This window comes from Pomacea canaliculata, linkage group LG2, assembly GCF_003073045.1.
Source record: "Pomacea canaliculata isolate SZHN2017 linkage group LG2, ASM307304v1, whole genome shotgun sequence".
NCBI lineage: Eukaryota > Metazoa > Mollusca > Gastropoda > Architaenioglossa > Ampullariidae > Pomacea > Pomacea canaliculata.
The window spans coordinates 26,210,777-26,238,728 of record NC_037591.1 but is presented as its reverse complement, the minus strand read 5'-3'; the positions used below and the strand labels follow the sequence as shown (position 1 = coordinate 26,238,728).

Sequence of the window (27,952 nt, the reverse complement as noted above, 5' to 3'; positions counted from 1 at the left end):
AGCTTGGGTGGGGGTTGGGGAATAAGCTACCTCAGTAGATATCAAAATAGTTCGTGTACCCCACTAACCTATATCCGCTTTAAAAATGTCGTTAAAGAAGGGCATAGATCATCCCTTAACCCAGCAGTTCTCAACCTGTGGGACGCGCTCCCCCCCCCCCCAGGGGGCTGCGAAGTGCTTACACGGGGGGCGCGAAGGTGGTCATTTTTTGAAAGTTTCTTATACCGGTATTAGTGAAATTAGCTTACATTGCTGGCTAAGGGCGGCGCGCCGACGTACCTTTGTTCGTCAGGGGGGCGTCACAAGTAAAAGGTTGAGAACCGCTGCCTTAACCCCAAGTCTTTTTCAAATGTAAAACTTCCATAACACGAGTGTTGTAATGTTTTCTATAATATACACCATGACAGTAATGTTCAGGACATTTCATAGTTTTTTTTTCACATTTAGAACGGGACTTGGTGTTATCTGCCATCAACGGTTTAGCACGTGACTGAACTCCATTAGTCAATACAAACAGAGTTCTTTTGTCACTAACCTCCGTCTTGAGCAAGGAAGGAGTGGCAGTACACGTTCATGACATGTTTTTGTTGTGTTTAGAAGGCGTGGCATCACCAGGTGATTGACGGACGGAGACGATTTCGTCACCAAGGACTGGCAACGGGTGGAGCGCCGGCTCCATGTCATCAGCGGTCCGTCGTCGTGCGCGAGCTCGCGTAGAGCGAGGGAGGGGAGCATCCACGAGGATATTTGAGAATATTTTCAACAGCTGGAGAACACGCTGCCCTGAGTCCTGTTTGCTGCTGATGGTGTAAAAGGGAGAACAAGCGAATGTACCACACGATTCAGTAGGAAAAGTTTACGCCACACCTGCCAGGTTTTTGGAGTCACGTGATAAAATGTAATTTCACTTTGTTCTTCTTATTTATTATTTCTGAGAAGCTTGTTCGAGATTCCAACGAGTTATCTGTGTGTAAGGACTGCAATACGGATATAAGATTGTGAGTATTGTAAGCTGGTCATTTCTTTTTATGCTGATCAGGAAAATTTTGACAATTAATTTTAACATTACTGAGCAATGCTAAACTGAAAATATAAAATTAATAACTGTATAGCAGTATGTACACACACATATTTTATAAAACCAACAGCTCGCGGTTCCATACATGATAACTAACAAATAATAATAACAATCATCATCATAACCATAATAATCATAATAATAATGTGAACTTTTATAGTGCAATATCCCAGCCAAACCAAGGCTCTCCACGCATTACAAACACAAAAACACAAAACACAGAAAATTCCTGAGGTTCTGTGAAATTAGTGGGAATGCCATTGGACTGAAGCTGATGAATAATTTAAGATCACATCGTCAGGAGAATATCCAGACGATCACAAAGCAGAAAATGCAGTACAATGTTCAAACACATGACTGTTTGGCATTGATGTAAAGTCTATCCCCAAGATGACTTGTAAAATGAAGAAACTGTGATGGTTTCAGAGGATGTACGACGATGAGAGAGTTAATATTAGCAGAAGAATAAATAAAAAGCCACAGGCAAGTACACAGTCAAACACAATGACGATGACAAAAAATTGCAGATCCGAACAGTAGGGACAAGTACAATAAATGAAGAAGAAAATGCGAAGAGCTGCATGGCCCCCTTCAAACCTATTGGGTGAAAGGACACCATTCTCATATATTCTGAGTGACTTAATCAATTACAAGTAAAAAATAAATAAATAGGTTTGCAGGGAAGGCACCAGTCCTGCGTGAGCCGCCAGAACATATCTGTTTAAAGACGTCTGTATGTAGGATATGCCCACCCAGTACCCGATTAACCTAAATTCTTTCCTGTGCTGATATGCTCGCGGGTACCTAAAGATAAAGTAGAACGATTTTTGCTACCTGACCTTCCACCACTAGGGTTAGGTCCTCAGGAGCAACAGAGGTACAAGTGATTGTGGGTGGGTACACACATCCGCAGGAAAGATACACATCACAGTCCCTCTCTAGGTGCGGCGGGTACGCCATTGTAGCAAGATAGGACCTCTCCTCAAGATCAGAAGTTCCCTCAAGGTGTTGTAAGGACAGAACCGAGCTCTCAGCGAGAACCAATGGTCTGTGCATACTACAAAATTAAAGTTAACAGTAGAGAAACACGTAAAACTTTTAGTTTCAAATAATTACAGCTTGCAAAGAAATATGTATAGTGGGACTATTTTTCTTTGATATCACTGCGCGAGTTGGTGTTTGATCGTCTGCTAAGGAGTAACTACAAGTAAAATTTAAATAAAAATAACATGAAAAAAGCTAAACACATACAACTCACGCTTTATTTTTGGTTTTGATAAAAAAATACCACGAAAATGTCTGCTAATCCATTCAGCAACACTACAAAACACAGCGTCTGCATACCTCGAGGAACTTCTGATCTTGAGGAGAGGTCCTATCTTGCTACACCATCAGGTCAAAAAGGGGATTAATCTCGCGAAAAGGGTTTATGTCAACACACAGCAAGGTAGGGTAGGAAGTTTTTACATATCAAGGTGTGAACAAATGAATAATTAGTAAATAAAGTTCTTCTTTACTTGGAGTAAAACGTGTTGCCTTCTACCCCGAAATATCGACACTAGACGTTATGTGATGGCAAGATAGTCAGCTCGGGGTACACATAATTTCTCCTTCGAATATCAGTTGCTGAGTGGATTATTTTTATTAGCTTCTGTATTGTTATAAATGTTTCTTCTGTGTTTCGATGTTTGTTTGCTGCTGTTCATCCAAGCGTTTGATTAGATGTATGTGTGTCCATTCTGGGTGGTGAGCGGTCCGGTGGCACAACGGTTAGCGCTGTTAGCGCCTGTCACCAATACAGTGAAGGTTGGCTGCCCTGAGTTCATTTCTCGTCTCGGGCACGCTGATCTTTCTCTGCACGTGGCATCTGTTTACAGGGCTGGCTGCTTGCCGTAATATAGCCTTAGCTGCTGACACGGCGTAAAACATCGATTCCCCCCCCCCCCCATTCTGAGTGGTGAGTATAATGGTGGGAACTGGGAAGGGGAAGAAATCAGTATGTGTCTTGTCTGTGTATGGTTGAGATGTGGAGGAGGTTATAACGGTATGATCAGATAAATCATTTTGGTAATCGAGAAGTCAATGCCATTGGTTCCGCTTAGCAGTCCCCATACCATACTGTTGTCTGCGAAGAGTATTTCTTTAGACTATTTACTGAATTTCCATTCTTCTTTCTTCTTTAACGTGACCAGACGTTTCGGGAGCGAAAACGGGACGCGTGGCGATCATGGTGTGATCACCGACAAAGAAAGCCGAAAAAGTTAACATAAGGTGGGGTTGGTGTAGGGGATGTGGGATTTCTTCTTAACGTCGAAAGGCAGTGAACTAGGAGACGAGTTTGAAATTATTAATGAAACGACGATAGGCTAAAGCCAAAACCACGGTTGCAAATCAATGTACGGTAATCAGATTTTTAAATACGAGTGGGACATTGATCGACTTTTTTAGATGAAACCAGGACACTGGGCGTCCCGTCCAGACATTTTATGAGCAGGTGGGACACGCGGCAAACGTTGGGACTGTCCCGCCTACATCGGGACGTCTGGTCACGTTATCCTTCTTTATTGCCTTCTACCTTAATTTGTTTTCATCCTTTCTTTGGTGAAATCATTTCAGCTGCCACAAGCATGCGCAGTCACAATACAAGGCTGGCCATTTTATCAGCAACCATCTTGTGTTTTGCTGCCTACGTGTTCCTCTACAGGAAACAAAGCCTTTTCACCTCAAGAAACGGTTTGATCGCCCAGAGTACAGAGACGACAGTTAATAATCCTCCTGCAGTAACGGTGAGTCTTTCGAACAAAGAACAAAGAAAAGGGGAAGAAAGACACAAGTTTGTGTGTGAGAGAGAGATATGCGCTTTGGTGCGTGACTGCAAGTTGGCTTATATTTGTTTAACCCTAACCCCGCGGTCATTTTTTTTAAAGTTTCTTATACCGGTATTAGTGAAATTAGCTTACATTGCTGGCTAAGGGGGCGTGCGGATGTACCTTTGTTTGTCAGGGGGGCGTCACAAGTAAAAGGTTGAGAACCGCTGCCCTAACCTGACCCTGCAACCCACCAGGTGCCTAATGTGTGACTTTGTGTGTGTGTGTGAGCTTAAATTTGTATCCTATGCTTATTTTGATTGTCGTGCAAGGTTTCTGCTAATGGCTGGACTCAAAGCAACTTCTCAAGCACAGACTCTGCAAGGCTTACGACTCAGCAGGTTAGTTAAAAAAAGAAAAAGTCTCCATCTTTTCCACCCGCATTTATCGCTCTCTAGCAATCACACACACACACGCGCGCGCGGATGCAAACATAAACTGCTTTGGCAAAATATGGTGTCCTTCATATATCTTAAAATACTTTTTATAGTGAGTCTGGAGATCTACTCACAGTTGGTGAGATTAATGCAAAGTATGAACATGCAATACTTGTATATATATAATTACACACATGGGATTCTCTGGGTTAATTAAACAATTTATTCATTAAGCAGGCATTAAAAATAAGAAAAATATAGCACTAGAGGGTTCAGATAAACATAGCTCAGATCAATATAGCTCAGGGTTCAGATCTCGTCTCGGGACATTCTCTGTATGTGACACCTGTCCACAGTGCTGGGCATCAGTGAAAGGGAGACAATTTAACATCTTTTCTTTCTAATGCATTGTCTGTTTTACAATTGGCATTATATGCAAACAGTATGAGAGATTTATTTCTTTATTCATATAATTAAATTTTTCATCCACTTCCTTTTCTAAGTTTATCCACAATAGTTTGGTTACTTCACAGTGCCATAAAAGGTGTTAAATTGTCTCCCTTATAATTATTATAACATTATTCGCGGTCCGTTCTAAATTAAGTTAAAAATTGTCCTAGAATATTTTGTAAATACGTAGTTTCGTCTCAGTGTATTAACGTGTTTAAACTATTCTATTAGAAGCAAAGATGCTTTTTTAAATAGTCTTCTCTTATGTTTAACTTGTCCTTTGCCATACAAACTAGTACAAACCTTGCTTCACTTCATTGACTGTAAATAGGTGTTGCTAGGGTAATTAAAAAATTTATTCAGTATAAATAATTTTGTGCTGAGCCTATTTTGAAGAAAATAATACAAACCTTAATTAGTTCTTTTATTGACATCAGCCTTCAAGTCAAGGTATATTAACTGGTCTCAACAGAAGTTTTGGTGTTGAATTGACTTGCATTGCTTATTATTAGTGAAGCAAAGTAATTTTTTGTGTCATGCTTCACTCTTTTGTGTTCTCTGCTTGGAAAAAAATAAAGATGGCTCTTTGTTTGAAAAAAAATAGTGTCTTCCCCTTTCCAGCAGTCACTGCTATTATCAAGTCATAATAAAGATACTGGTATCAAAATAATTAATTCTTTATGAAGAGTGCATAGACTATGAAAAAGAACATTTGAAACAGGAACGGCTTTATTATGGGACTGATGACCTGTTGACTATGATATGTTCGTAGCCTGATAATTGTAAACACATTTTCCAAGGAAAACAAAATCTTATTAAACAAAAATTGTTCTCACTTTATTGATCGATGTGTTCTGTGTATAGATGTCTATATATTATATATTATGTGTATGTGTAGATGTCTACATATGTATGTACATTCCTGTGTCTCTGTGTGTGCTTGCATGCGATTGGTCTCTATTTATGTGGGTGTGTGTGTGTGAGAAGCTGTAAATCATACTCTATGTCCGTCCGTATCAAGTTTCTGATGACCTTGTAACAGCTTGTCTTTCATTCTTTTCTTTTTTTTTAATTATTATTATTCAGGAACGGGCGACTACCAGCAGTGTCATCACCTTGACAGGTACAACAAAAAAGCCGGTTGTCTGTCAGGAATATAATCTCACCTTTGTCTCTGCTTTCTTCGATTTCGGAGACCACGCGAAAGGCGGTGGCCGGCGGACTGTGCAGGCGTACTACCCGTGGAGCGAAGCCTTTGGTCGCATTTACGCTCCTTTGATCTTCTACACGGACTCGGACAAGTTTGGGGAGCACATCCGGCAACTGCGCGCACACATGGCGCCACATCTCACCCACGTCATATCCGTTAATCGGTAAGAGCAGGATGGATGGGACATCTGTTGCTAGAGAAAAAGATATATTAGCATCATGGCGACATTGATATTCGGGTGATGATTAATGTTCGTAAGAGCACTTGTCAATCACGTGCAGAGATATTTACACACATACACATGCGCAAGCACACACATTCACACACGCACAAACACATGTATTCATTCCTGCTTACAGGGATAAAAAGATACAAACGAGCGCGCGCGCACACACACACTATTCTCAGCAAGCGGCGAGGTGAAGGTGACTTATTTTTCATTGTTTCTTTACGACAGTTCCACGCTTTGGCCATTCCAGTATAAGGATGTCATAGCCCGCCTGTATGCCCGCAAGGACTACCCGAAACATGCGCCAAACACCGTTGTTCCCGAATATTCCTGCTCCATGCACGCCAAGTACGCATGTCTGCACGACGCCATGGTGTTACAGCATGGTTTGGTGACAACGCACTTCGTAGCTTGGGTCGACATCGGATATTACCGGGACCTCACAAATTCAAACATTAGCTACTGTATTGTCCCTCCCAAGGATTTCAATGAAACAAAAGTTCTTTATAACCAGGTACGTAAAGGTTTTGTGACGGACACCTGATGTACGATTAGTTCCTATTCCACAACACATATGGTAAAGTCAACTGGTTTCATAGAAGCCTGTGTCAAAAGTCATCATAGGAAAAGTTGTGTGTTAACATGTTTAAAACGTTGTTTGTCCTTGGAGTCATCGCACCATCCTGGCACGGTCTGCGCATGCGCATATAAAGCTCTTTACCTACTCTTTTTTTTTACCTGTTTGCATCTCACATCGATAACGGTCATGTTGTCTTTGTCCTGTCTCTTCCCAGCCAGTGAAACCTGATCACCATAAGCATGTCAATCGTCGTCCACAGCTTGTTTTATTGTGCAGACGATATGCAGACCCTTAATGAACTGCGCATGCGCAGACCACGCAAAACGGTCCTTCCGTCCCTGACGTCGTGGCACACAACGCAAGCACCTGATGAGAATCATGTGTCATCCGTCATGAACTCATATATGTCTTCTCTATCTCGCCATTCACGTTCCTCCCTTGTTCCTCAAAATTTATCTCGTCCTCGTGATTCACTTCCTATTCACGCTTGTTGCTTCGCTCGGGCCATTAATAATTTCGCTTCCAGCCTTCCCCATCACTGGTTTAAAAGAACGTCACTACTACTTTGTAAAATCTTCTTAGGTGAAGATAAATTGTGCTCACAGGATCTGGGCACTATCGTACATAGTGCGTGCCTACCGAAAGGATAAAACAATCCCCATCATACCCCGTTTTACAGGTAGGACAGACAGGATGGATGTGCTTAGAAAAGGCAGAAACAGATTTAGTGGACTTTCCGTACATGGCCTTCTAGTTTTCAGTTAGCTATGTTACTTAGAACTACAAATGTTAAGATTTTTTTCAACTAATTGGTATTTGTTTTCAAGGCATTTCAAATGCGTATGATTGTTTCTTGAATGGGATCATTGCATTACTGAACTGTAAGGCAGATACACAAATGTGATTGCTAACAGTCTGTTTGTTATATATATATACACATTGCTTATGCTTTTTAGCTATGCCTAATAGTCAACATCTGAAAATACAAACCATTCACCCCTCAAAATGGGCCGAAGGCTTGCTCAATAAAGTTTTGTTCTGTAAAATATTCTTACATATCACAATACAGTTCAGGTCTACTTATAAACGTGTCATATGTCTTGCAGGTATACATGCCAAATTTCAATCTCTCACCACGAGATATATTCTACCATAACCATGTGTGGGTCGGAGGAGGGATGTTCATAGCAACACGCGAGGTCATGCTCAGACTCTGTGATGAATACAAGAGGGCGGCCACATTTTTACTCCTCGAGCGTAATCTGAGCTCCACGGACCAACAGGTAATCCAGAACAAGTTGCTCGTTGTCGTACTGGACTGTAAACAACAATCTGGGCTAGCAACGAGTGTAGAGACATAATAGACTAGACATTGGTAAAGAAAGATACACACACTACCATTAGGTGGTAGAAATTTCCCGAGGATTAGATTCTTCTATTGAGCGGAATTTAAATTTAAAATTATTCGAGTTATGGAAGTTTTTGGCTCGCCCGATTCGAGATACGAATGATGAATATGCGTTGATAAGAAACCAACCAACTGATCTTTAAACTTCGAATTAGGGAAAACTTTGACTTACGGAAGGTCGACAAAATCTTGAAATTTTAATCTTTATTTGTGCCTGTTCATTTCAAGATAGCATGGCTTTGCTTAGTATAAGTATTTGTATTGCAGTCCTTACACACAGATAACTCTTTGAAATCTTGGACTGAGCTTTATACAGTTATTATAAAAAGTGCACCGCACCTTGCCATGCTTTACCTGCCTCATTAAACCTTTTTGTTTTTTCAGACACTATATGCCAGTATGACTACTGAAGGCAAAAGAGATGTAAGATTGACTGTGGATATCGCTGTGCTACCAGGAACACATGGATGGTTTCAACTGGGCAACTCTCTTCTACGTCCAGTTTGAAAGTAGTCTTTGTGGGGAACATTTGTAACCGTGGAGTCGTTCTCAAACTGCTGAATCAAGTCCAAGAGGTTTGAGGCCAAAAAACTGCAATGTAGCTGGCCGCCGAAGGCCGTTATATCAGCAAAAGAATACACATATTAGGCATCAATCTGTGATTGTGGCCGTTGATTGGTCGTCACTACAGACTGAGATAACTTTCATATTCCGCATGTGGTCCTTTTACGCCGTATCAGTAGCTCGATTGGGTGCCTTATTTATAATAATAATGATAAGTAAATATTTATTTAGAGCATACTGACACTTCAAAGAAACGTGCCCTTAGCGGAATGAGACATCATACGAGGGACGCAAGGATAGGCCACAGTGCTGGTGACAAAGAGAAGACAAACTGAATTCGTTCGCAAAAGGTTGTGTGACAAAATGTTTGTGGGTGTTTTTGTTCTGGTAACTGTGGGAATGTGGAAAAGTGCCGGTGTGGCGCTGCGGTGATAACAAATATTTTTATGAAGTAAAACGTAGTCAGCAGAGGTTTTGAACAACTGTTCGCTAGTTACAACTGTGACAGTACCCCAACAGGGACACAACTGGAATTTTTTCGGTAAAGCATGTAATTAATAATAGCTTTTATGTCCGTTTATCTCAGTTTCATTTCCTCCACATTATTCTTTGAAGAGTAGCATGAGCCAGTGTTTTGTAGATGAGTGTCATTAAAGAATACATGCGACGCGCCTGATGCTGATGAATGTTGCTGCTGACAGAGAAGTATAGGTTAAGAAGAGAAAGGAGTGTGGGTGCTGTTATTAATAATGTGTTACACTTTTGTGCGGTTTTTTATTTATTTTTTGTTGTTGTTGTTGTTTTGGGGGTTTTTTTTTGGTTATTTTTTGTTGTTTTTTGTGTGTGTGTTTTTTGTTTTTTTTTTGTCTACCGCGAGGCACTCCCGCGGGAAAAGAAGAAGAAAATTATAGGTGTGACTCTGACCGCCCACCATAACATGACTGCAGGAAAAAAACGTTATCTACACGTCAGTCAGTTTAAGAAATACATCCCTTCACACGACCCCCAAATACTCAAGCACTAATGAGGGCACAGAAAAGGTCTGCGTCTCTTTTCCATCTTTCTTTGTTTTATGAAAAGATTTCAGATGCCTATTGCTTTTGCATACTGGGATGGCATAGCGTTTACCTGAACTTAATATAACAAAGTCCCCCGCTACCACATGTTCAGGTATTGGCAGGGATTGACAGTATATACATACACGCAAGATTAAAACACCAACAAAAATGAATACAACATTAGGTGGGGGAATGGGTGGGGAATCAACAAACAGAAATGCTGAACTCTGTAAGAAACACAGAACAGTACTCCTCTCTCCGCAGTAAAAATCTTTGATTACAAGTTCCCATGACAAGTTCAGTTGGTCTTTTTTTTAACGGCGATTTGCCAGTACCCTTTAGCGAGATCCAACTTCCGAGTGAAGTCCTTAGCATTTTCAACTTAGGATATACATCCTCTGAAATAGGAATCGGTTTCGTATCAAACCTAGTTATTTGATTTAAAGTTCGATAATCGGCGCAAAAGAGGATATTTCCGTCCTTCTTCGTAAGGAGTCCAGGCGATGAGAATGGGGAATTTGAGGGCTCAGATACTCCCATCCTAAGTACTCGAGATGTCGCGTAACCGCCCCCGACGTCGCAGGATGCACACCATCACAATCAGGGTGGCAGATCAAATGTCCTCTCAAGGTGTTCGCTGGCTCTTGGGCTCGCTAGACGGATAGGGGTACACAAGGTGAACTGTCCCTTGATTGTCGCACACACCCAGCGACCGGCCAGCACAGTACGGACAACAGCACAATCGCCGACACGCGACACGAGAATACTTCAAAAGACAATTTCATCCTGGTAAAAATGGCTACAAGGGCTTCAGCAATAGTGACACTATGTTTTTCAGCAATATTGCTTCTGGGTACCGCGAAGTACTCCTAACACCCTTTCCCACAATGCTAGTCCTTTTCACACCCTTCCTTTGGCAATATCATGTTACTCTCAGCTCTTGTTCTTGTTATCCGGTTCCTCTTTATGCTTTCTGTACTTGATTTTATTCTTCGTTTAGTATGGTTGTTTATTCGTTTATAGCTCATATGTTATTTGTTTGTTTTCCTGTTCCTCGTATGCTGTCCATGTTTCGTTCTTGTTCTTAAGCGCTTAGAGCATGCTCCTTAGGAGTGTAAGTATGCGCTTTACAAATTTTGCATTTATCATTGTTATTATGATTATTTTTAAGTGCCCGAATTCGCGACAGGAACAACATCTAATCTTTTCCTGTGAATCTGGCGCCGAGTCCTTTGATTGAAAGTGACTGTTTTCACCTGTCTGTCAGGGACCAGTATTAGGGACAGGAGGTTGTTGCCCCTGTCTTTCGTTTTGTTAAAGATTGTTGCCCTTGCCTTGTATTTAAGATATGTTTGGATACGTCGCGGTTTCGCGCCAGAACCCGACGTCATTTTATGACGCAAAAAAGTGACGTAATTGGATAGAGACGCAAGTGAAAAATATTTTTGGAAGAAAGCAGACGGCTGGGAGCAGGGAAGAGAGTTGGATAGAAAGTGTGTGTGTGGTGTTCGCTTGGGATATTGTGTGTGTATCGATCCCTGCAAGTTTATCTGTGTGGTGCCGGGAGTATCTGTGTGAGTTCCTGGAGTGTATTTGTGGTGCCGGGAGTATCTGTGTGATTTCCTGGAGTGTATTTGTGGTGCCGGGTTTATCTGTGTGATTCCCTGGAGTGTATCTGTGTGGTGTGGTGTGGGAATTTATTTGTGGTGCCTGGGTCATGTGTTGACCCCCAGCAAATATATTTTGAGTCGTCTGTTAGGTGTCTGCTGAGTCAGCACCTATTATTAGTAAGCTGCGGAACGTATATGTGATTTCCGCTGAACGATCGTGAGTGAGGATTTTACGCAGACGTGGAAATTGTGGATGTGAGTAAGTAAGACTATAATGAAATATTCAGAAACATATGAGAGTTCGTAGAATATTGAAAGGAACATGTGTATGTCGTCTTGGGACATGAAGAGAACTGTATGGAGTTGAAGATCGCTGTGTGGAAGATCTACTGACTATATGTATATATTTAGTTGATGTTGGATTGATTTAAAGTTATTTTTATTTCCACGACAAATCTTTGTGCTTTATGTTTGAAAGAATACGCAAGGGAACGCGTGCGTGTTGAGAGAGTGAGAAAGAGATTTTATAAAAGCGCGTTCCTGACACTGTCAGCACGCTCAGGTTAGTAACAGCGCATCATTCTCACTACGTCTGACCATCAGCGTGTTAGGGTGCACCAGTCTATACGTCTCTATATTGTCAATAATTTCTCTGGTTTTCAGATACCCCTTTCTCAGGAAAACGGCATCTGTGGTGAAACTTTCCAGAAGTTGTTCCCTAATGAAGTGATCCAATAGAGCCTCGTAAGTGTGTGTTATTCCTGATAAGGCAATCCATCAGTCCGCTAGACTAGTGACAGGATGACAGATGAGTATAGACATTTATAGTTGTGTGATAGTGTTTTCATAAAAAAGAGCAAGTTCGTTCAGCGAAAGCCCGCTGTGAAGGCTAGGTCACTCACCTACGCGATATGATGGACGACGAAGGCGAAAGATAGAAGAAGTACTGAATGGATGGACGAATGAAAAAACGAAGAGACGACTTTGAAAACGATAGCCTGTGAAGAGAACAATAGGAACGTTAATCACCAGGTGGCTTCAACAAAACTCCCTCCTCCGCACTCTCTGCGCAGACCAATAATGATAAATAAAAGATAACAGCCATTGAACACTGAGGTACGTCTAGACACACTGAACAACATAAAGATGAGGTACAATAGTAGAACGTAAAGCAATGGATGAAGATACGAAGGGATGTAGATACGACAAGATTTCAGTAAAGTAGTTGGGAGAGGAGCTTTCAAAGAATCCATGGCATAGAGTTGTAGTCTCTTCTAGCTTTAACTGGTAGTGAATGAAGAGAATGAAGAAGTGGTGTTGCATGTTCACATTTGCGAGTTCAGAAAACGAGACGAGCAGCTGATGTCTGGACGTTCTATGGACAAACAGCCAGAATAGAGTTGCAGTAGTGAGATAGAACAAATGAGCAGATTAGAATTTTTGCGATTGAGATGGACAGAGTATGACGAATGGAGCTGATCTTCTGGCACTCATAGTATGCAGAACGACAGAAGTGAGAAACATGTTCATCAAGAGACATGTCAGCAGACATTATTTGACCTGGTATACAGCTGATTGTCGTCAGCAAAGGATTGATCAGATATAGACTGAGATTGAATTAGAGTAGTCAGTGGCTTCATGTACATGATAAAGAGCAGGGATGCCCAACCGGCAACATTCGACCCTCTCATTTTACCCAGACACAACATAATTTCCTTTTTATTTAACTTCATGATTCTGGCAAAACCGCCATGTTATAGCCCGCGAGATTTTATATCATGTCATGCGAACCTCGAGCAAGAAAAGGTTGGGTACCACTGATAAAGATGATGGAACCAAGAATAGAACCTTGGGGGACTCCAGAGTGTATAGAAACTGGTCGCAACACACAGCCATCCACTATAACTGAGTTCTATGTGAGAGATATGACTGAAACCAGTTGAGTCGGGAGCCTGAGATACCATAGACTCATAGAGAGTACTGTCTATGAATAAGAGTAGTGTGGTCTATAGTATCAAAGACATCAGACAGGTCTAACATGGTGAGAAATGAGATGGGAACTCTATCCAGAGCAGCCAAATTGCCGCTTGTCACCTTAAGCAGGGCAGTCGCAGTAATATGAAAAGGGTGATAGAGAAATCCCATTTTCAGAGTTAAGATAGGATAAAAGTTGCTCGTGAACCACTTTCCCGAGGATTTTGGAGAGAAATGTCAAATCTGAGACTGTGAGGTAATTGTTTAATACGTTGATGTCGAGGGTAGGATTTTTTAACAGTGGTTTCCCTAAGGGTGTTTTCAACGTAGATGAGAAAATGCCAGAGATCAAGCTATCCTTTACTATCTCTGTAAGGGCAGGGAGTAGGACGTCAGGACAGTCTACCAGTAGTGGGGTGGATGCTGGGTCCAGTGGACAAGTTGTGGGTTTTGTTGTCCTGTGACCTGCGAAGACGTTTTAGCACGTGACTGAACTCCATTGTCAATACAAACAGGGTTCTTTTGTCAGTAACCTCCGTCTTGCCATGGCCACTCGCAAGGAAGGACTGGCAGTACACGTTCATGACATTTTCGTGTCGTGCTTACAAGGCGTGGCATCGGCAGGTGATTGACGGACGGAGACGATTTCGTCACCAAGGACTACCAACGGGTGGAGCGCAGGCAGGCCCGTTCTTAGCCCCCGCGGGGCCCGATGCAAAGGGCATGTGCGGGGCCCTCACGCCACGATCACACGGTTTTAGTTGGGATCTAAAGTCACTTTTTTCCTCAGGGATATCTCGTCTTTTATCATTGACAGCACGCTGCATACACATTACAACATAAGCCTACGATTAATTTATTTGTAACGTTCGTCAATAGGTTACATTAGCCTAGTTACCATATCAATCAAAAGCGCGGGGCCCTAGGCAGATGCCTCGTCCGCCTGCCCCTAAGCACGGCCCTGGTCACATTCGCTAGTTCTTTATGCAGATGATTTTGGGCGATGAAGGCGTGGTAAATAAAAAAATTTACAACCAATTTTCTGAAATCGTCTAACTACAATGTATCTACAATTTTGTTTTTCATGATGACCTATAGAGAAGACCACAGAAAACCACGTCTAGTTAATTTTGTTTTTGCTTGTTTGTTTTGCATGAATAAGTTCATTGGGCACATAAGGCAATGAAATTGAGAAACTGGAGTGTTAGGTAACTAGGGTTGATATGCATACCATTTCTGTCTTGTGTGCAGGTGTCGCCTAAGTCCATTGCCGACAAAGCTGGATGTCGGGTAGGGGACGCCATTCTTCAGATCTGCGGAGCCGAAACGCAGGGCTGGTCACACACGCAGGCTAAACAGGCCATGATACGCGCCGGAAATGACGTCGATTTGGTCGTTCAGAGGTGAGATGATGTCCTTCTCTCATGTCTGTTGTGCCGGTGGTTTGCGTTTCTCCAACTAAGCCATCAGCTACTCAAGATTCTTTCAAGATTCTTTATTTATGATTCTTTATTCTGTCACCCTCTAATGGATAGTGCGATATTAAAACTATATTCATACATGCAGGCCCGTTCTTAGCCCCCGCGGGGCCCGAGGCAAAGGGCATGTGCGGGGCCCTCATGCCACGGCTGACTACACTTCCATATGACTAGTTACCATATCAATCAAAAGCGCGGGGCCCTAGGCAGATGCCTCGTCCGCCTGCCCCTAAGCACGGCCCTGAGCGCAGGGGTCCATCAGTTGACAATGAGAATTCAGAATATTTTACAGATCTGGGGAAAATGCCGCTGGCGAGGTGAGTCGTGTTTGCTGCTGATGGTGTAAAGGGAGAACAAGCTAATGTAATACACGATTCACAGGACACTCAGTAAGAAAGGTTTACGCCCGGTACACGGACTTTTCGCCGACGGACGTTTCGCCGCCGGACGTTTCGGAGGACGTTTTGCCGACCGGACGTTTCGCCACCGGACGTTTCGGAGTCGGACCATTTGCCGACCGGCGTTTCGCCGCCGGACGTTTCGGCGCGGGGCACTTCATTTCGGCATTTCACGCGGGACCTTTAGCCGAAGTCAAGTGTTTGACGCCCCTTCGCTCACACATTTCTCTCGCCATTGTATCAATGTATCAGTGAACTCTCTCTCACCATCCCTCCTCATGTGAACCGTTAGCTCACACATTTCTCTCGCCATGGTATCAATGTTTTTTCTCAAAGCTGTTGCGCATAATCTGTGACAATCAAAGTGAACTGTCTGTGAAGTCTGTGTGTCAAATTTGTTTGAAATAAAGAATTATTGTGTAATCTAGTAGTTACTTTCAATCTTTGAGAAGTAAGTAAGCTCTCTCTCTCTGACATAATGCGACGAAACGTCCGGCGGCGAAACGTCCGTCGGCAAAACGTCCGCACACGTTACGCCCAACCTGCAAGTTTTTGTTTAAGTGGAGTCACTTGATAGAAGTACAGACAAGTATAATTTCACTTTCTTCTTCTTATTTACTATTACTGAGAAACTTGTCCAAGATTTCAACGAGTTTTCTGTATGTAAGGAATGCAATATGGATATTTAAGAATACTAATATTTCTTCATCAGAGCCATGCTATCTTGAAATGGACAGGCACACATAAAGATTCAAATGTTCAAGATATTTTTTCATTCATCTGTCACTCTTTAAGGGTATTGGGATATTTAAATATATATATACATATTCCTACCTTTATATACAATATCTATATAACAAACAAACACACACACACATACATATTTCACTGATTCTAGTAATAAGGTACTTTTAAACATTTTGTAATTTGAGTATACTTGTTTGGAGTTTAGTTCTCCTAAAGACGAAGAAATGAATATCATCATAAAGAAGATACCACTTAAACTAATGTTCAGAGAGCTGCTGCCTTGATTAGATATGTATCTAAGTCATTGTTAGAGGAGCTCCGTTAGTAAAAGAGAAAGGTGTTTGGATTTCTAGAACATCAATCAACCAGTTTTTGTAAATATTCTACATATGCACAGCATGTTACAAATTGTAGTACTTCTTCGTCTCCCTTAAATGGTTCATCAAACTTTTAGGTTTCTGTATCGAATTAAAAAAAGTATTTGTCCAGATCCGAAACAAGCACCTGAACTTTTGGCAAGATATACTTTAACTGCTGAGCAGTGGTAAACTACAATAAATATAATAACTGTATAGCAGTATGTGTACACACGTTTCTTAATATTAAAAGGTCGCGGTTCCAGACATGACAATTTCTTCAATTCTGCTGGATGACAGCGATTAAAAGTAAAAAATTGATAGGTTTAGACTTTAGAGGGAAGGTGTCAGTCATGCTTGCGCCTCCTGCGCATGTCAGTACCTGAAGACGTCTGTACCTGGACGCATGTTTACCTGGAGACATTTGTACCTGGACACATCTGTACCTGAAGACCTCTGTACCTGACAAATCTGTACCTGTACCTTTTCTGTGGATAACATGTGTCTTTAATTTACTTGTAATGACTGTGTCTTGTAGAAGTGCGCGAGTCTGTTATATGCGAATATGCTCTCTTCTGATATTTGTTTGCATCTAATCATCCAAGCGTTTGATTAGATCGGTAAGTGTGTATATGTGTCCGACTCGGGTGGTGAGTGTAATGGTGGGAATCGAGACGGGGGATAAATCAGCATGTGTCGTGTCTGTGTGCGGTTGAGATGAGGAGGAGGTTATAATGGTATGGTCAGATAAAATAATTTGGGAATTGGGAAGTCAATGGAACGTTTTCCCCTTCGCAGTCACGATACCATACTGCTGTTTGCAAAACAAAACAAAAAGTGTTTCTTTACACTATTTACTGAATTTCCCTTCTTCTTCCTTCTTTTTTGACTGCTATCTTATTTTATTTTCTTCTTTGTTTTGGCGAAAATCATTCCAGCTGCCAGAAAGGCCATTTTATCAGCAACCATCTTGTGTTTTGCTGTCTACGTGTTCCTCTACAGGAAACAAAGCCTTTACACCTTAAACAAAGCTTTGATCGTCCAGAGTACAGAGACAGAAATTAATACTACTGCAGTCAAGGTGAGTCTTTCAGGGTCCTAAGATATGAGGCGGAAGAAAGACCCAAGTCCAGGACCAGTCAAAAAGCTTTCAGAATGAAGGAGGAGGAATACATTCCTCTCTTGTCTCGCTCTAGCAGCACAATATCTGGTCTTTGACTTTGGCCTCTCGCCGCGATTCATACAATGAGCTATTGGGTAGGTTGTGTTTATTGTATGCAGGTTCTGAAAGGACATTTTGACTTCTAGAATCCACCGCTAGTTGGTCTGCATGTAAGGTCTTGAAAATGACTCTGAAGTCACCAGTCTCAAGTGGTAAGTTGACTATTCAGACCAAACATTTAAAGATTTCACCTGCAACCCAGCCGGTGTCATGCGTTAGTTGGACTAAATACAGCTTTTGTTTAACTCTGTGTGTGTGTGTGTGGTGGGGGGGGGGGGGGTTAGAGAGAGAGTGCGAGTGAGTTTATGTGAGTGACTGCAACTTGGCTTATATTTGTATCCTATTCTTATTTTGATTGTCGCGCAAATTTCTACTAATGCCTGGGCTCAAAACAACTCCTCAAAAACAACCGTTGCAAGCCTTTCGACTCAGACCTTTGGGTTAAAAAGGCAAACTACTTTCTTTCCCACCCGCTTCTATCTTTCTCTCTCTCGCAAACATTCGTGTGTGTGTGTGGGGGGGGGGGGAAGAAATAAAGATGGCTCTTTGTTAAAAAAAAAAATAGTGCCCTTCCCATTTCCAGCAGTCACTGCTATTATCAAGTCATAATAAGGATACTGGTATCAAAATAATTAATTCTTTATGAAGAGTGTATAGACTATAAAAAAGAACATCTGAAACAGGAACGGCTTTATTATGGGACTGATGACCTGTTGACTGTGATACGTTCGTAGCCTGATAATTGTGAACACATTTTCCAAGGAAAACAAAATCTTATTCAACAAAAATTGTTCTCCCTTTATTGATCGATGTGTTCCGTGTATAGATGTCTATATATTATATATTATGTGTATGTGTAGATGTCTACATATGTATGTACATTCCTGTGTCTCTGTGTGTGCGTGCATGCGATTGGTCTCTATTTATGAGCGTGTGTGGGTGTGTGAGAAGATGTAAATCATACTCTATGTCCGTCCGTATCAAGTTTCTGATGATCTTGTAACAGCTTGTCTTTCTTTTTTTTTTTTTTTATTCAGGAACGTGCGACTACCAGCAGCGGCATCACCTTGACAGGTACAACAAAAAAGCCGGTTGTCTGTCAGGAATATAATCTCACCTTTGTCTCTGCTTTCTTCGATTTCGGAGACCACCAGAAAGGCGGTGACTGGCGGACTGTGCAGACGTACTACCCGTGGAGCGAAGCCTTTGGTCGCATTTACGCTCCTTTGATCTTCTACACGGACTCGGACAAGTTTGGGGAGCACATCCGGCAACTGCGCGCACACATGGCGCCAAATTTCACCCACGTCATATCCGTTAATCGGTAAGAGAAGGATGGATGGGACATCTGTTGCTAGAGAAAAAGATATATTAGCATCAGGGTGACGTTGATATCCGGGTGATGATTAATTTTCATAAAAGCATTTGTCAATCACGTGCAGAGATATTTACACACATACACATACACAATCACACACGCACAAACACATGTATTCAATTCTGCTTGCAGGGATAAAAAGATACAAACGAGCGCGCGCACACACACACACACACACTATTCTCAGCAAGCGGCGAGGTGAAGGTGACTTATTTTTCATTGTTTCTTTACGACAGTTCCACGCTTTGGCCATTCCAGTATAAGGATATCATAGCCCGCCTGTATGCCCAGACGAACTACCCGAAACATGAGCCAAACACCGTTGTTCCCGAATATTCCTGCTCCATGCACGCCAAGTACGCATGTCTGCACGACGCCATGGTGTTACAGCATGGTTTGGTGACAACGCACTTCGTAGCTTGGGTCGACATCGGATATTACCGGGACCTCAGAAATCCAAACATTAGCTACTGTATTGTCCCTCCCAAGGATTTCAATGAAACAAAAGTTCTTTATAACCAGGTACGTAAAGGTTTTGTGACGGACACCTGATGTACGATTAGTTCCTATTCCACAACACATATGGTAAAGTCAACGGGTTTCATAGAAGCCTGTGTCAAAAGTCGTCATAAGAAAAGTTGTGTGTTAACATGTTTAAAACGTTGTTTGTCCTTGGAGTCATCGCACCATCCTGGCACGGTCTGCGCATGCGCATATAAAGCTCTTTACCTACTCTTTTTTTTACCTGTTTGCATCTCACATCGATAACGGTCATGTTGTCCTTGTCCTGTCTCTTCCCAGCCAGTGAAACCTGATCACCATGCGCATGTCAGTCGTCGTCCACAGCTTGTTTTATTGTGCAGACGATATGCAGAGCGGTAATGAACTGCGCATGCGCAGAGCACGCAAAACGGTCCTTCCGTCCCTGACGTCGTGGCACACAACGCAAGCACCTAATGTGTCATCCATCATGTACTCTTATATGTCTTCTCTATCTCGTCATTCACGTTCCTCCCTTGTCCCTCCAAATTTATCTTATCGTCGTGATTCACTTACCAGTCACACTTGCTGCTTCGCTCGGCCATTAATGATTTCGCTTCCAGACGTTCCGCATCACTGATTTAAAAGAACGTCTCTAATACTTTGTAAAATCTTCTTATGTGAAGATAAATTGTGCTCACAGGTTCCTGATAGTCTGAGCACTATCCTACATAGTCCATGCCTACCAAAAGGATAAAACACTCCCCAGATTTAAGTTTTAAGTTAGCTATGTTACTTAGACTTACAAATGTTAAAATTTTTTTTCCAACTGATTGCTATCTGTTTTCAAGGCATTTCAAATGCGTATGATTGTTTCTTGAATGGGAGTATTGCATTACTGAATTGTAAGGCAGATACACAAATGTGATTGCTAACTGTTTATGTGTGTGTATATATATACACATTGCTTATGCTTCTTAGCCAGGGGTGGGCAATTAATTTTCTCAAGGGGCCAGATGAGAAACTGGGACGGTTCTAGAGGGCCGGACTAATATAGTTAACTCAGTTTACCCAATACTGTATATATATGGCGGGCGGCCAGCGGGGCGGCCGTCAGACAGGAGGCGGGCCGGATTTTGCCAGGTCTGTTCTTAGCGATGCCTAATAGTCAACCTCTGAAAATGCAAACCATTCACCCCTCGAAGGCCGAAGGCTTGCTCAATAAAGTTTGTTTTGTTCTATAAAATATTCTTACATATCACAATACAGTTCAGGTCTACTTATAAACGTGTCATATGCCTTGCAGGTATACATGCCAAATTTCAATCTCTCGGCACGAGATATATTCTACGATAACGACGTGTGGGTCGGAGGAGGGATGTTCATAGCAACACGCGAGGTCATGCTCAGACTCTGTGATGAATACAAGAGGGCGGCCACATTTTTACTCCTCGAGCGTAATCTGAGCTCCACGGACCAACAGGTAATCCACAAGTTGCTCGTTGTCTTACTGGACTGTAAACAACAATCTGGGCTGGCAATTAGTGTGGAGACATAATACTTCATTTCAAGATAGCATGGCTTTGCTAAGTATTAGTATTCGTATTGCAGTCCTTACACACAGATAACTCGTTGACATCTTGGACTGAGCTTTGTACAGTTATTATAAAAAGTGCACAGCACCATGCCATGCTTTACCTGCCTCATTAAACCTTTTTGTTTTTTGCAGACACTATATGCCAGTATGACTACTGAAGGCAAAAGAGATGTAAAGATTGACTGTGGATATCGCTGTGCTACCAGGAACACATGGATGGTTTCAACTGGGCAACTCTCTTCTACGTCCAGTTTGAAAGTAGTATATCGGGTATTATAGAGGGAGAAAACACTGTGGGGAACATTTGTAACTGTGGAGTCGTTCTCGAACTGCTGAATCAAGTCCAAGAGGTGTGAGGCCAAAAACTGCAATGTAGCTGGCCGTCGAAGGCGGTTGTACCAGCAAGAGAATATGCATATTAGGCATCAATCTGTGATTGTGGCCGGTAATTGGCCATCACTACAGATTGAGATCATGTTGAAAGAACACTCGACAAAATGAATAGCGAATTTAGTCTGGAATGTCTTGTGGGTAACTGAGAAGTGTAAGACGTGATATGCCCTTTCAGAAATACCAATGACTGGTCGAGTGAGAAGTGTTGACAGCTGCAAACTTTGTGCTTCGGCGTAGTATTTATCTAACGAGAAATGGAAAAAGTGCAGAATTTTTTTAAGATTAGTGGAAAACGCGCCAAAACAAGGTAAACAGAAACAAAAGGCAAGATGGTTCACGTCCGTCAAACTCTCAAACGTTATTATTCCGCGTGTGGACCTTTTACGCAGTATCAGTAGCTCGATTGGGTGCCTTATTTATAATAATGATGATAAGTAAATATTTATATAGAGCATTACTGACACTTCGAAGAAATATGCCCTTAGCGGAATGAGACATCATACGAGGGACGCAAGAAAAGGCCACAGTGCTGGTGACAAATAGAAGACAAACTGAATTCGTTCGCAAAAGGTTGTGTGACAAAATGTTTGTGGGTGTTTTTGTTCTGGTAACTGTGGGAATGTGGAAAGGTGGCGGTGTGGCGCTGCGGTGATAACAACTATTTTTATGAAGTAAAACGTAGTCAGCAGAGGTTTTGAACAACCGTTCGCTAGTTACAACTGTGTCAGTACTTAACCCTAACAGGGACACGACTGGAATTATTTCGGTAAAGCATGTAATTAATAATAGCTTTTATGTCCGTTTATCTCGGTTTCATTTCCTCCACATTATTCTTTGAAGAGTAGCATGAGCCAGTGTTTTGTAGATGAGTGTCATTAAAGAATACATGCGACGCGCCTGTTGCTGATGAATGTTGCTGCTGACAGAGAAGTATAGGTTAAGAAGAGAAAGGAATGTGGGTGGTGTTATTAATAATGTGTTACACTTTTGTGCGTTTTTTATATTTATTTTTGTTGTTGTTTTGGGTTTTTTTGTCATTTTTTTTTGTTTTTTTGTGTGTGTTTTTTTTTTTGTCTACCGCGAGGTACTCCCGCGGGAAAAGAAGAAGAAAATTATAGGTGTGACTCTGACCGCCCACCATAACATGACTGCAGGAAAAAACGTTATCTACACGTCAGTCAGTTTAAGAAATACATCCCTTCACACGACCCCCAAATCCTCAAGCACTAATGAGGGCACAGAAAAGGTCTGCGTCTTTTTTCCATCTTTCTTTGTTTTATGAAAAGATTTCAGATGCCTATTGCTTTTGCATACTGGCATGGCATAGCGTTTACCTGAACTTAATATAACAAAGTCCCGCAAAAGCACATGTTCAGGTATTGACAGGGATTGACAGTATATACATACACGCAAGATTAAAACACCAACAAAAATGAATACAACATTAGGTGAGGGATGGGTGGGGAATCAACAAACAGAAATGCTGAACTATATAAGAAACACAGACCAGTACCCTCTCTCCGAATTAAAAGTCTTTGATTAAAAGTTCCCATGACAAGTTCAGTTGGTCTTTTTTTAACGGCGATTTGCCAGTACCCTTTAGCGAGATCCAACTTCCGAGTGAAGTCCTTAGCATTTTCAACTTAGGATATACATCCTCTGAAATAGGAATCGGTTTCGTATCAAACCTAGTTATTTGATTTAAAGTTCGATAATCGGCGCAAAGGAGGATATTTCCGTCCTTCTTCGTAAGGAGTCCAGGCGATGAGAATGGTGAATTTGACGGCTCAGATACTCCCATCCTAAGTACTCGATCTGCTTCCTTTTCAATAGACTTCTGCAGAACAAAAGGGAGTGGATAGTGTTTGTTTCTGACGACCATGCCTTTAGGAAGAGAAATGGCGAGCCACACTGATCCTCTAAAAGACTGTCCTGGCTTCGCTGGTGGGGGTGTGAGGTGATGTTGTGAGGTGTAGCCTCCACTCCCCCCACGCACTCAGTCAAACGCAGGACTTGCGTCAGCAAATGTCGTCATCTTTAATGGCGACAGCTTAACCACAACCAACTACAGCTGCGTCTCTCCTGACGTCAAACTAGTCTTTGATGTCATTATAATTATGACGTTTGTCAACTCGTCTCAGCTCCGTTCATCAGAGCCAGACGACCTTCCCCCTGATACACTGATTTGCCCCCATCCTCCTCGCTCTTGAGGTGAGTCCATAGGTTCCAATGGTGAAAACCTGCTGACTCAGTTTAGAACTTCACTTATCCATTGGTTTTAAGGCGTGAAAGTGACTGTTTTCACCTGTCAGCATGCTCACGTTGGTAACAGTATTATTGTCACTACGTCTGACCATCAGCGTGTTATGGTGATTCGGGAAAATCGCCATGTTATAGCCCGCGAGATTTTGTATCATGTCCAGTGTGAACCTCGAGCAAGAAAAGGTTGGACACCACTGATAAAGAGGATGGAACCAAGAACATAAACTTGGGGGACTCCTGAGTGTATAGAAACTGGTCGAGACACGGAGCCATCCACTATTACTGAGGCTTATGCGAGAGATATGACTGAAACCAGTTGAGTCGGGAGCTTGAGATACCATAGAGAGTACTGTCTATGAATTAGAGTAGTGTGGTCTATAGTATCAAAGGCATCAGACAGGTCTGACATGGTGAGAAATGAGATGGGAACCCTATCCAGAGCAGCCAAATTGTAGCTTGTCGCAGTAATATGAAAAGTGCGATAGAGAAATCCCATTTTCAGAGTTAAGATAGGATAAAAGTTACTTAAGAACCATATTCTCGAGAATTTCAGAAAGAAATGGCAAATTTGAGAATGTGCGGTGATTGTTTAATACGTTGATGTCGAGGGTAGGATATTTTAACAGCGGTTTCCCTAAGGGTGTTTTGAACGTAGATGGAAAATGCCAGAGATCAAGCTATACCTTTACTATCTCTGTAAGGGCAGGGAGTAGGACGTCAGGACAGTCTACCAGTAGTGGGGTGGATGCTGGGTCCAGTGGACAAGTTGTGGGTTTTGTTGTCCTGTGACCTGCAAAGACGTTTTAGCACGTGACTGAACTCCATTGTCAATACAAACAGGGTTCTTTTGTCAGTAACCTCCGTCTTGCCATGGCCACTCGCAAGGAAGGACTGGCAGTACACGTTCATGACATTTTCGTGTCGTGCTTACAAGGCGTGGCATCGGCAGGTGATTGACGGACGGAGACGATTTCGTCACCAAGGACTGGCAACGGGTGGAGCGCAGGTTCCCTGTCGAGGGGTCCATCAGTTGACAATGAGAATTCAGAATATTTTACAGATCTGGGGAAAATGCCGCTGGCGAGGTGAGTCGTGTTTGCTGCTGATGGTGTAAAGGGAGAACAAGCTAATGTAATACACGATTCACAGGACACTCAGTAGGAAAGGTTTACGCCCAACCTGCAAGTTTTTGTTTAAGTGGAGTCACTTGATAGAAGTACAGACAAGTATAATTTCACTTTCTTCTTCTTATTTACTATTACTGAGAAACTTGTCCAAGATTTCAACGAGTTTTCTGTATGTAAGGAATGCAATATGGATATTTAAGAATACTAATATTTCTTCATCAGAGCCATGCTATATTGAAATGGACAGGCACACATAAAGATTCAAATGTTCAAGATATTTTTTCATTCATCTGTCACTCTTTAAGGGTATTGGGATATTTAAATATATATATATACACACATTCCTATCTTTATATACAATATCTATATAACAAACAAACACATACACACACATACATATTTCACTGATTCTAGTAATAAGGTACTTTTAAACATTTTGTAATTTGAGTATACTTGTTTGGAGTTTAGTTCTCCTAAAGACGAAGAAATGAATATCATCATAAAACAGATACCACTTAAACTAATGTTCAGAGAGCTGCTGCCTTGATTAGATATGTATCTAAGTCATTGTTAGAGGAGCTCCGTTAGTAAAAGAGAAAGGTGTTTGGATTTGTAGAACATCAATCAACCAGTTTTTGTAAATATTCTACATATGCACAGCATGTTACAAATTGTAGTACTTCTTCGTCTCCCTTAAATGGTTCATCAAACTTTTAGGTTTCTGTATCGAATTAAAAAAAGTATTTGTCCAGATCCGAAACAAGCACCTGAACTTTTGGCAAGATATACCTTTAACTGCTGAGCAGTGGTAAACTACAATAAATATAATAACTGTATAGCAGTATGTGTACACACGTTTCTTAATATTAAAAGGTCGCGGATCCAGACATGATAATTTCTTCAATTCTGCTGGATGACAGCAATTAAAAGTAAAAAAATTGATAGGTTTAGACTTTAGAGGGAAGGTGTCAGTCATGCTTGCGCCTCCTGCGCATGTCAGTACCTGAAGACGTCTGTACCTGGACGCATGTTTACCTGGAGACATTTGTACCTGGACACATCTGTACCTGAAGACGTCTGTACCTGACAAATCTGTACCTGTACCTTTTCTGTGGATAACATGTGTCTTTAATTTACTTGTAATGACTGTGTCTTGTAGAAGTGCGCGAGTCTGTTATATGCGAATATGCTCTCTTCTGATATTTGTTTGCATCGAATCATCCAAGCGTTTGATTAGATCGGTAAGTGTGTATATGTGTCCGACTCGGGTGGTGAGTGTAATGGTGGGAATCGAGACGGGGGATAAATCAGCATGTGTCGTGTCTGTGTGCGGTTGAGATGAGGAGGAGGTTATAATGGTATGGTCAGATAAATAATTTGGGGAATTGGGAAGTCAATGGAACGTTTTCCCCTTCGCAGTCACGATACCATACAGCTGTTTGCAAAACAAAACAAAAAGTGTTTCTTTACACTATTTACTGAATTTCCCTTCTTCTTCCTTCTTTTTTGACTGCTATCTTATTTTATTTTCTTCTTTGTTTTGGCGAAAATCATTCCAGCTGCCAGAAGGATGCAAATTGCAAGGCTGGTCATTTTATCAGCAACCATCTTGAGTTTTGCTGTCTACGTGTTCCTCTACAGGAAACAAGGCCTTCACACCTTAAACAAAGTTTTGATCGCCCAGAGTACAGAGAGAAAAATTAATACTACTGCAGTCAAGGTGAGTCTTTCAGGGTCCTAAGATATGAGGCGGAAGAAAGACCCAAGTCCAGGACCAGTCAAAAAGCTTTCAGAACAAAGGAGGAGGAATACATTCCTCTCTTGTCTCGCTCTAGCAGCACAATATCTGGTCTTTGACTTTGGCCTCTCGCCGCGATTCATACAATGAGCTATTGGGTGGGTTGTGTTTATTGTATGCAGGTTCTGAAAGGACATTTTGACTTCTAGAATCCACCGCTAGTTGGTCTGCATGTAAGGTCTTGAAAATGACTCTGAAGTCACCAGTCTCAAGTGGTAAGTTGACTATTCAGACCAAACATTTAAAGATTTCACCTGCAACCCAGCCGGTGTCATGCGTTAGGTGGACTAAATACAGCTTTTGTTTAACTCTGTGTGTGTGTGTGTGTGCGGGGGGGGGGGGGGGGGTTAGAGAGAGAGTGCGAGTGAGTTTATGTGAGTGACTGCAACTTGGCTTATATTTGTATCCTATTCTTATTTTGATTGTCGCGCAAGGTTTCTACTAATGCCTGGGCTCAAAACAACTCCTCAAAAACAACCGTTGCAAGCCTTTCGACTCAGACCTTTGGGGTAAAAAGGCAAACTACTTTCTTTCCCACCCACTTCTATCTTTCTCTCTCTCGCAAACATTCGTGTGTGTGTGTGTGGGGAAAGTAATTCAAAATAATTAATCTTTATGAAGAGTGTATAGACTATAAAAAAGAACATTTGAAACAGGAACGGCTTTATTATGGGACTGATGACCTGTTGACTGTGATACGTTCGTAGCCTGATAATTGTGAACACATTTTCCAAGGAAAACAAAATCTTATTCAACAAAAATTGTTCTCCCTTTATTGACCGATGTGTTCCTTGTATAGATGTATATATAATATATCAAATATTATGTGTAGATGTCTACATATGTATGTACATTCCTGTGTCTCTGTGTGTGCTTGCATGCGATTGGTCTCTATGTGAGTGTGTGTGCGTGTGTGTGAGAGCTGTAAATCATACTCTATGTCCGTCCGTATCAAGTTTCTGATGACCTTGTAACAGCTTGTTTTTTTTTATTTTTGTTTTTTTTTGTTGTTTTTTTTTTATTCAGGAACGTGCGACTACCAGCAGCGGCATCACCTTGACAGGTACAACAAAAAAGCCGGTTGTCTGTCAGGAATATAATCTCACCTTTGTCTCTGCTTTCTTCGATTTCGGAGACCACCCGAAAGGCGGTAGCTGGCGGTACTGTGCAGACGTACTACCCGTGGAGCGAAGCCTTTGGTCGCATTTTCGCTCCTTTGATCTTCTACACGGACTCGGACAAGTTTGGAGAGCACATCCGGCAACTGCGCGCACACATGGCGCCACATCTCACCCACGTCATATCCGTTAA

General features: G+C 41.8%; 3 protein-coding genes across 3 annotated transcripts; all 3 read left to right on the top strand.

Annotated features, from left to right (window-relative positions):
* The first annotated feature begins 403 nt into the window (after window positions 1-403).
* LOC112558033 lies at window positions 404-11,973 on the top strand. The gene is made up of 7 exons (XM_025228221.1): window positions 404-998; window positions 3,695-3,864; window positions 4,218-4,286; window positions 5,859-6,145; window positions 6,440-6,725; window positions 7,898-8,074; window positions 8,584-11,973. The coding sequence occupies exons 2-7, from the start codon at window positions 3,706-3,708 to the stop codon at window positions 8,704-8,706; spliced, it is 1,101 nt and encodes a 366-aa protein (XP_025084006.1). The 5' UTR covers window positions 404-998; window positions 3,695-3,705; the 3' UTR covers window positions 8,707-11,973.
* A 3,058-nt stretch (window positions 11,974-15,031) lies between these two features.
* Window positions 15,032-22,353, top strand: LOC112558031. Its single transcript, XM_025228217.1, has 6 exons — window positions 15,032-15,200; window positions 17,323-17,465; window positions 18,644-18,930; window positions 19,221-19,506; window positions 20,771-20,947; window positions 21,194-22,353. Exons 1-6 carry the CDS (start codon window positions 15,050-15,052, stop codon window positions 21,338-21,340), a joined length of 1,191 nt encoding a protein of 396 aa, XP_025084002.1. The 5' UTR covers window positions 15,032-15,049; the 3' UTR covers window positions 21,341-22,353.
* Window positions 22,354-23,181: 828 nt separating this feature from the next.
* Window positions 23,182-27,952, top strand: LOC112555501. Its single transcript, XM_025223939.1, has 5 exons — window positions 23,182-23,665; window positions 24,571-24,801; window positions 26,403-26,563; window positions 27,076-27,150; window positions 27,668-27,952. Exons 2-5 carry the CDS (start codon window positions 24,624-24,626, stop codon window positions 27,950-27,952), a joined length of 699 nt encoding a protein of 232 aa, XP_025079724.1. The 5' UTR covers window positions 23,182-23,665; window positions 24,571-24,623.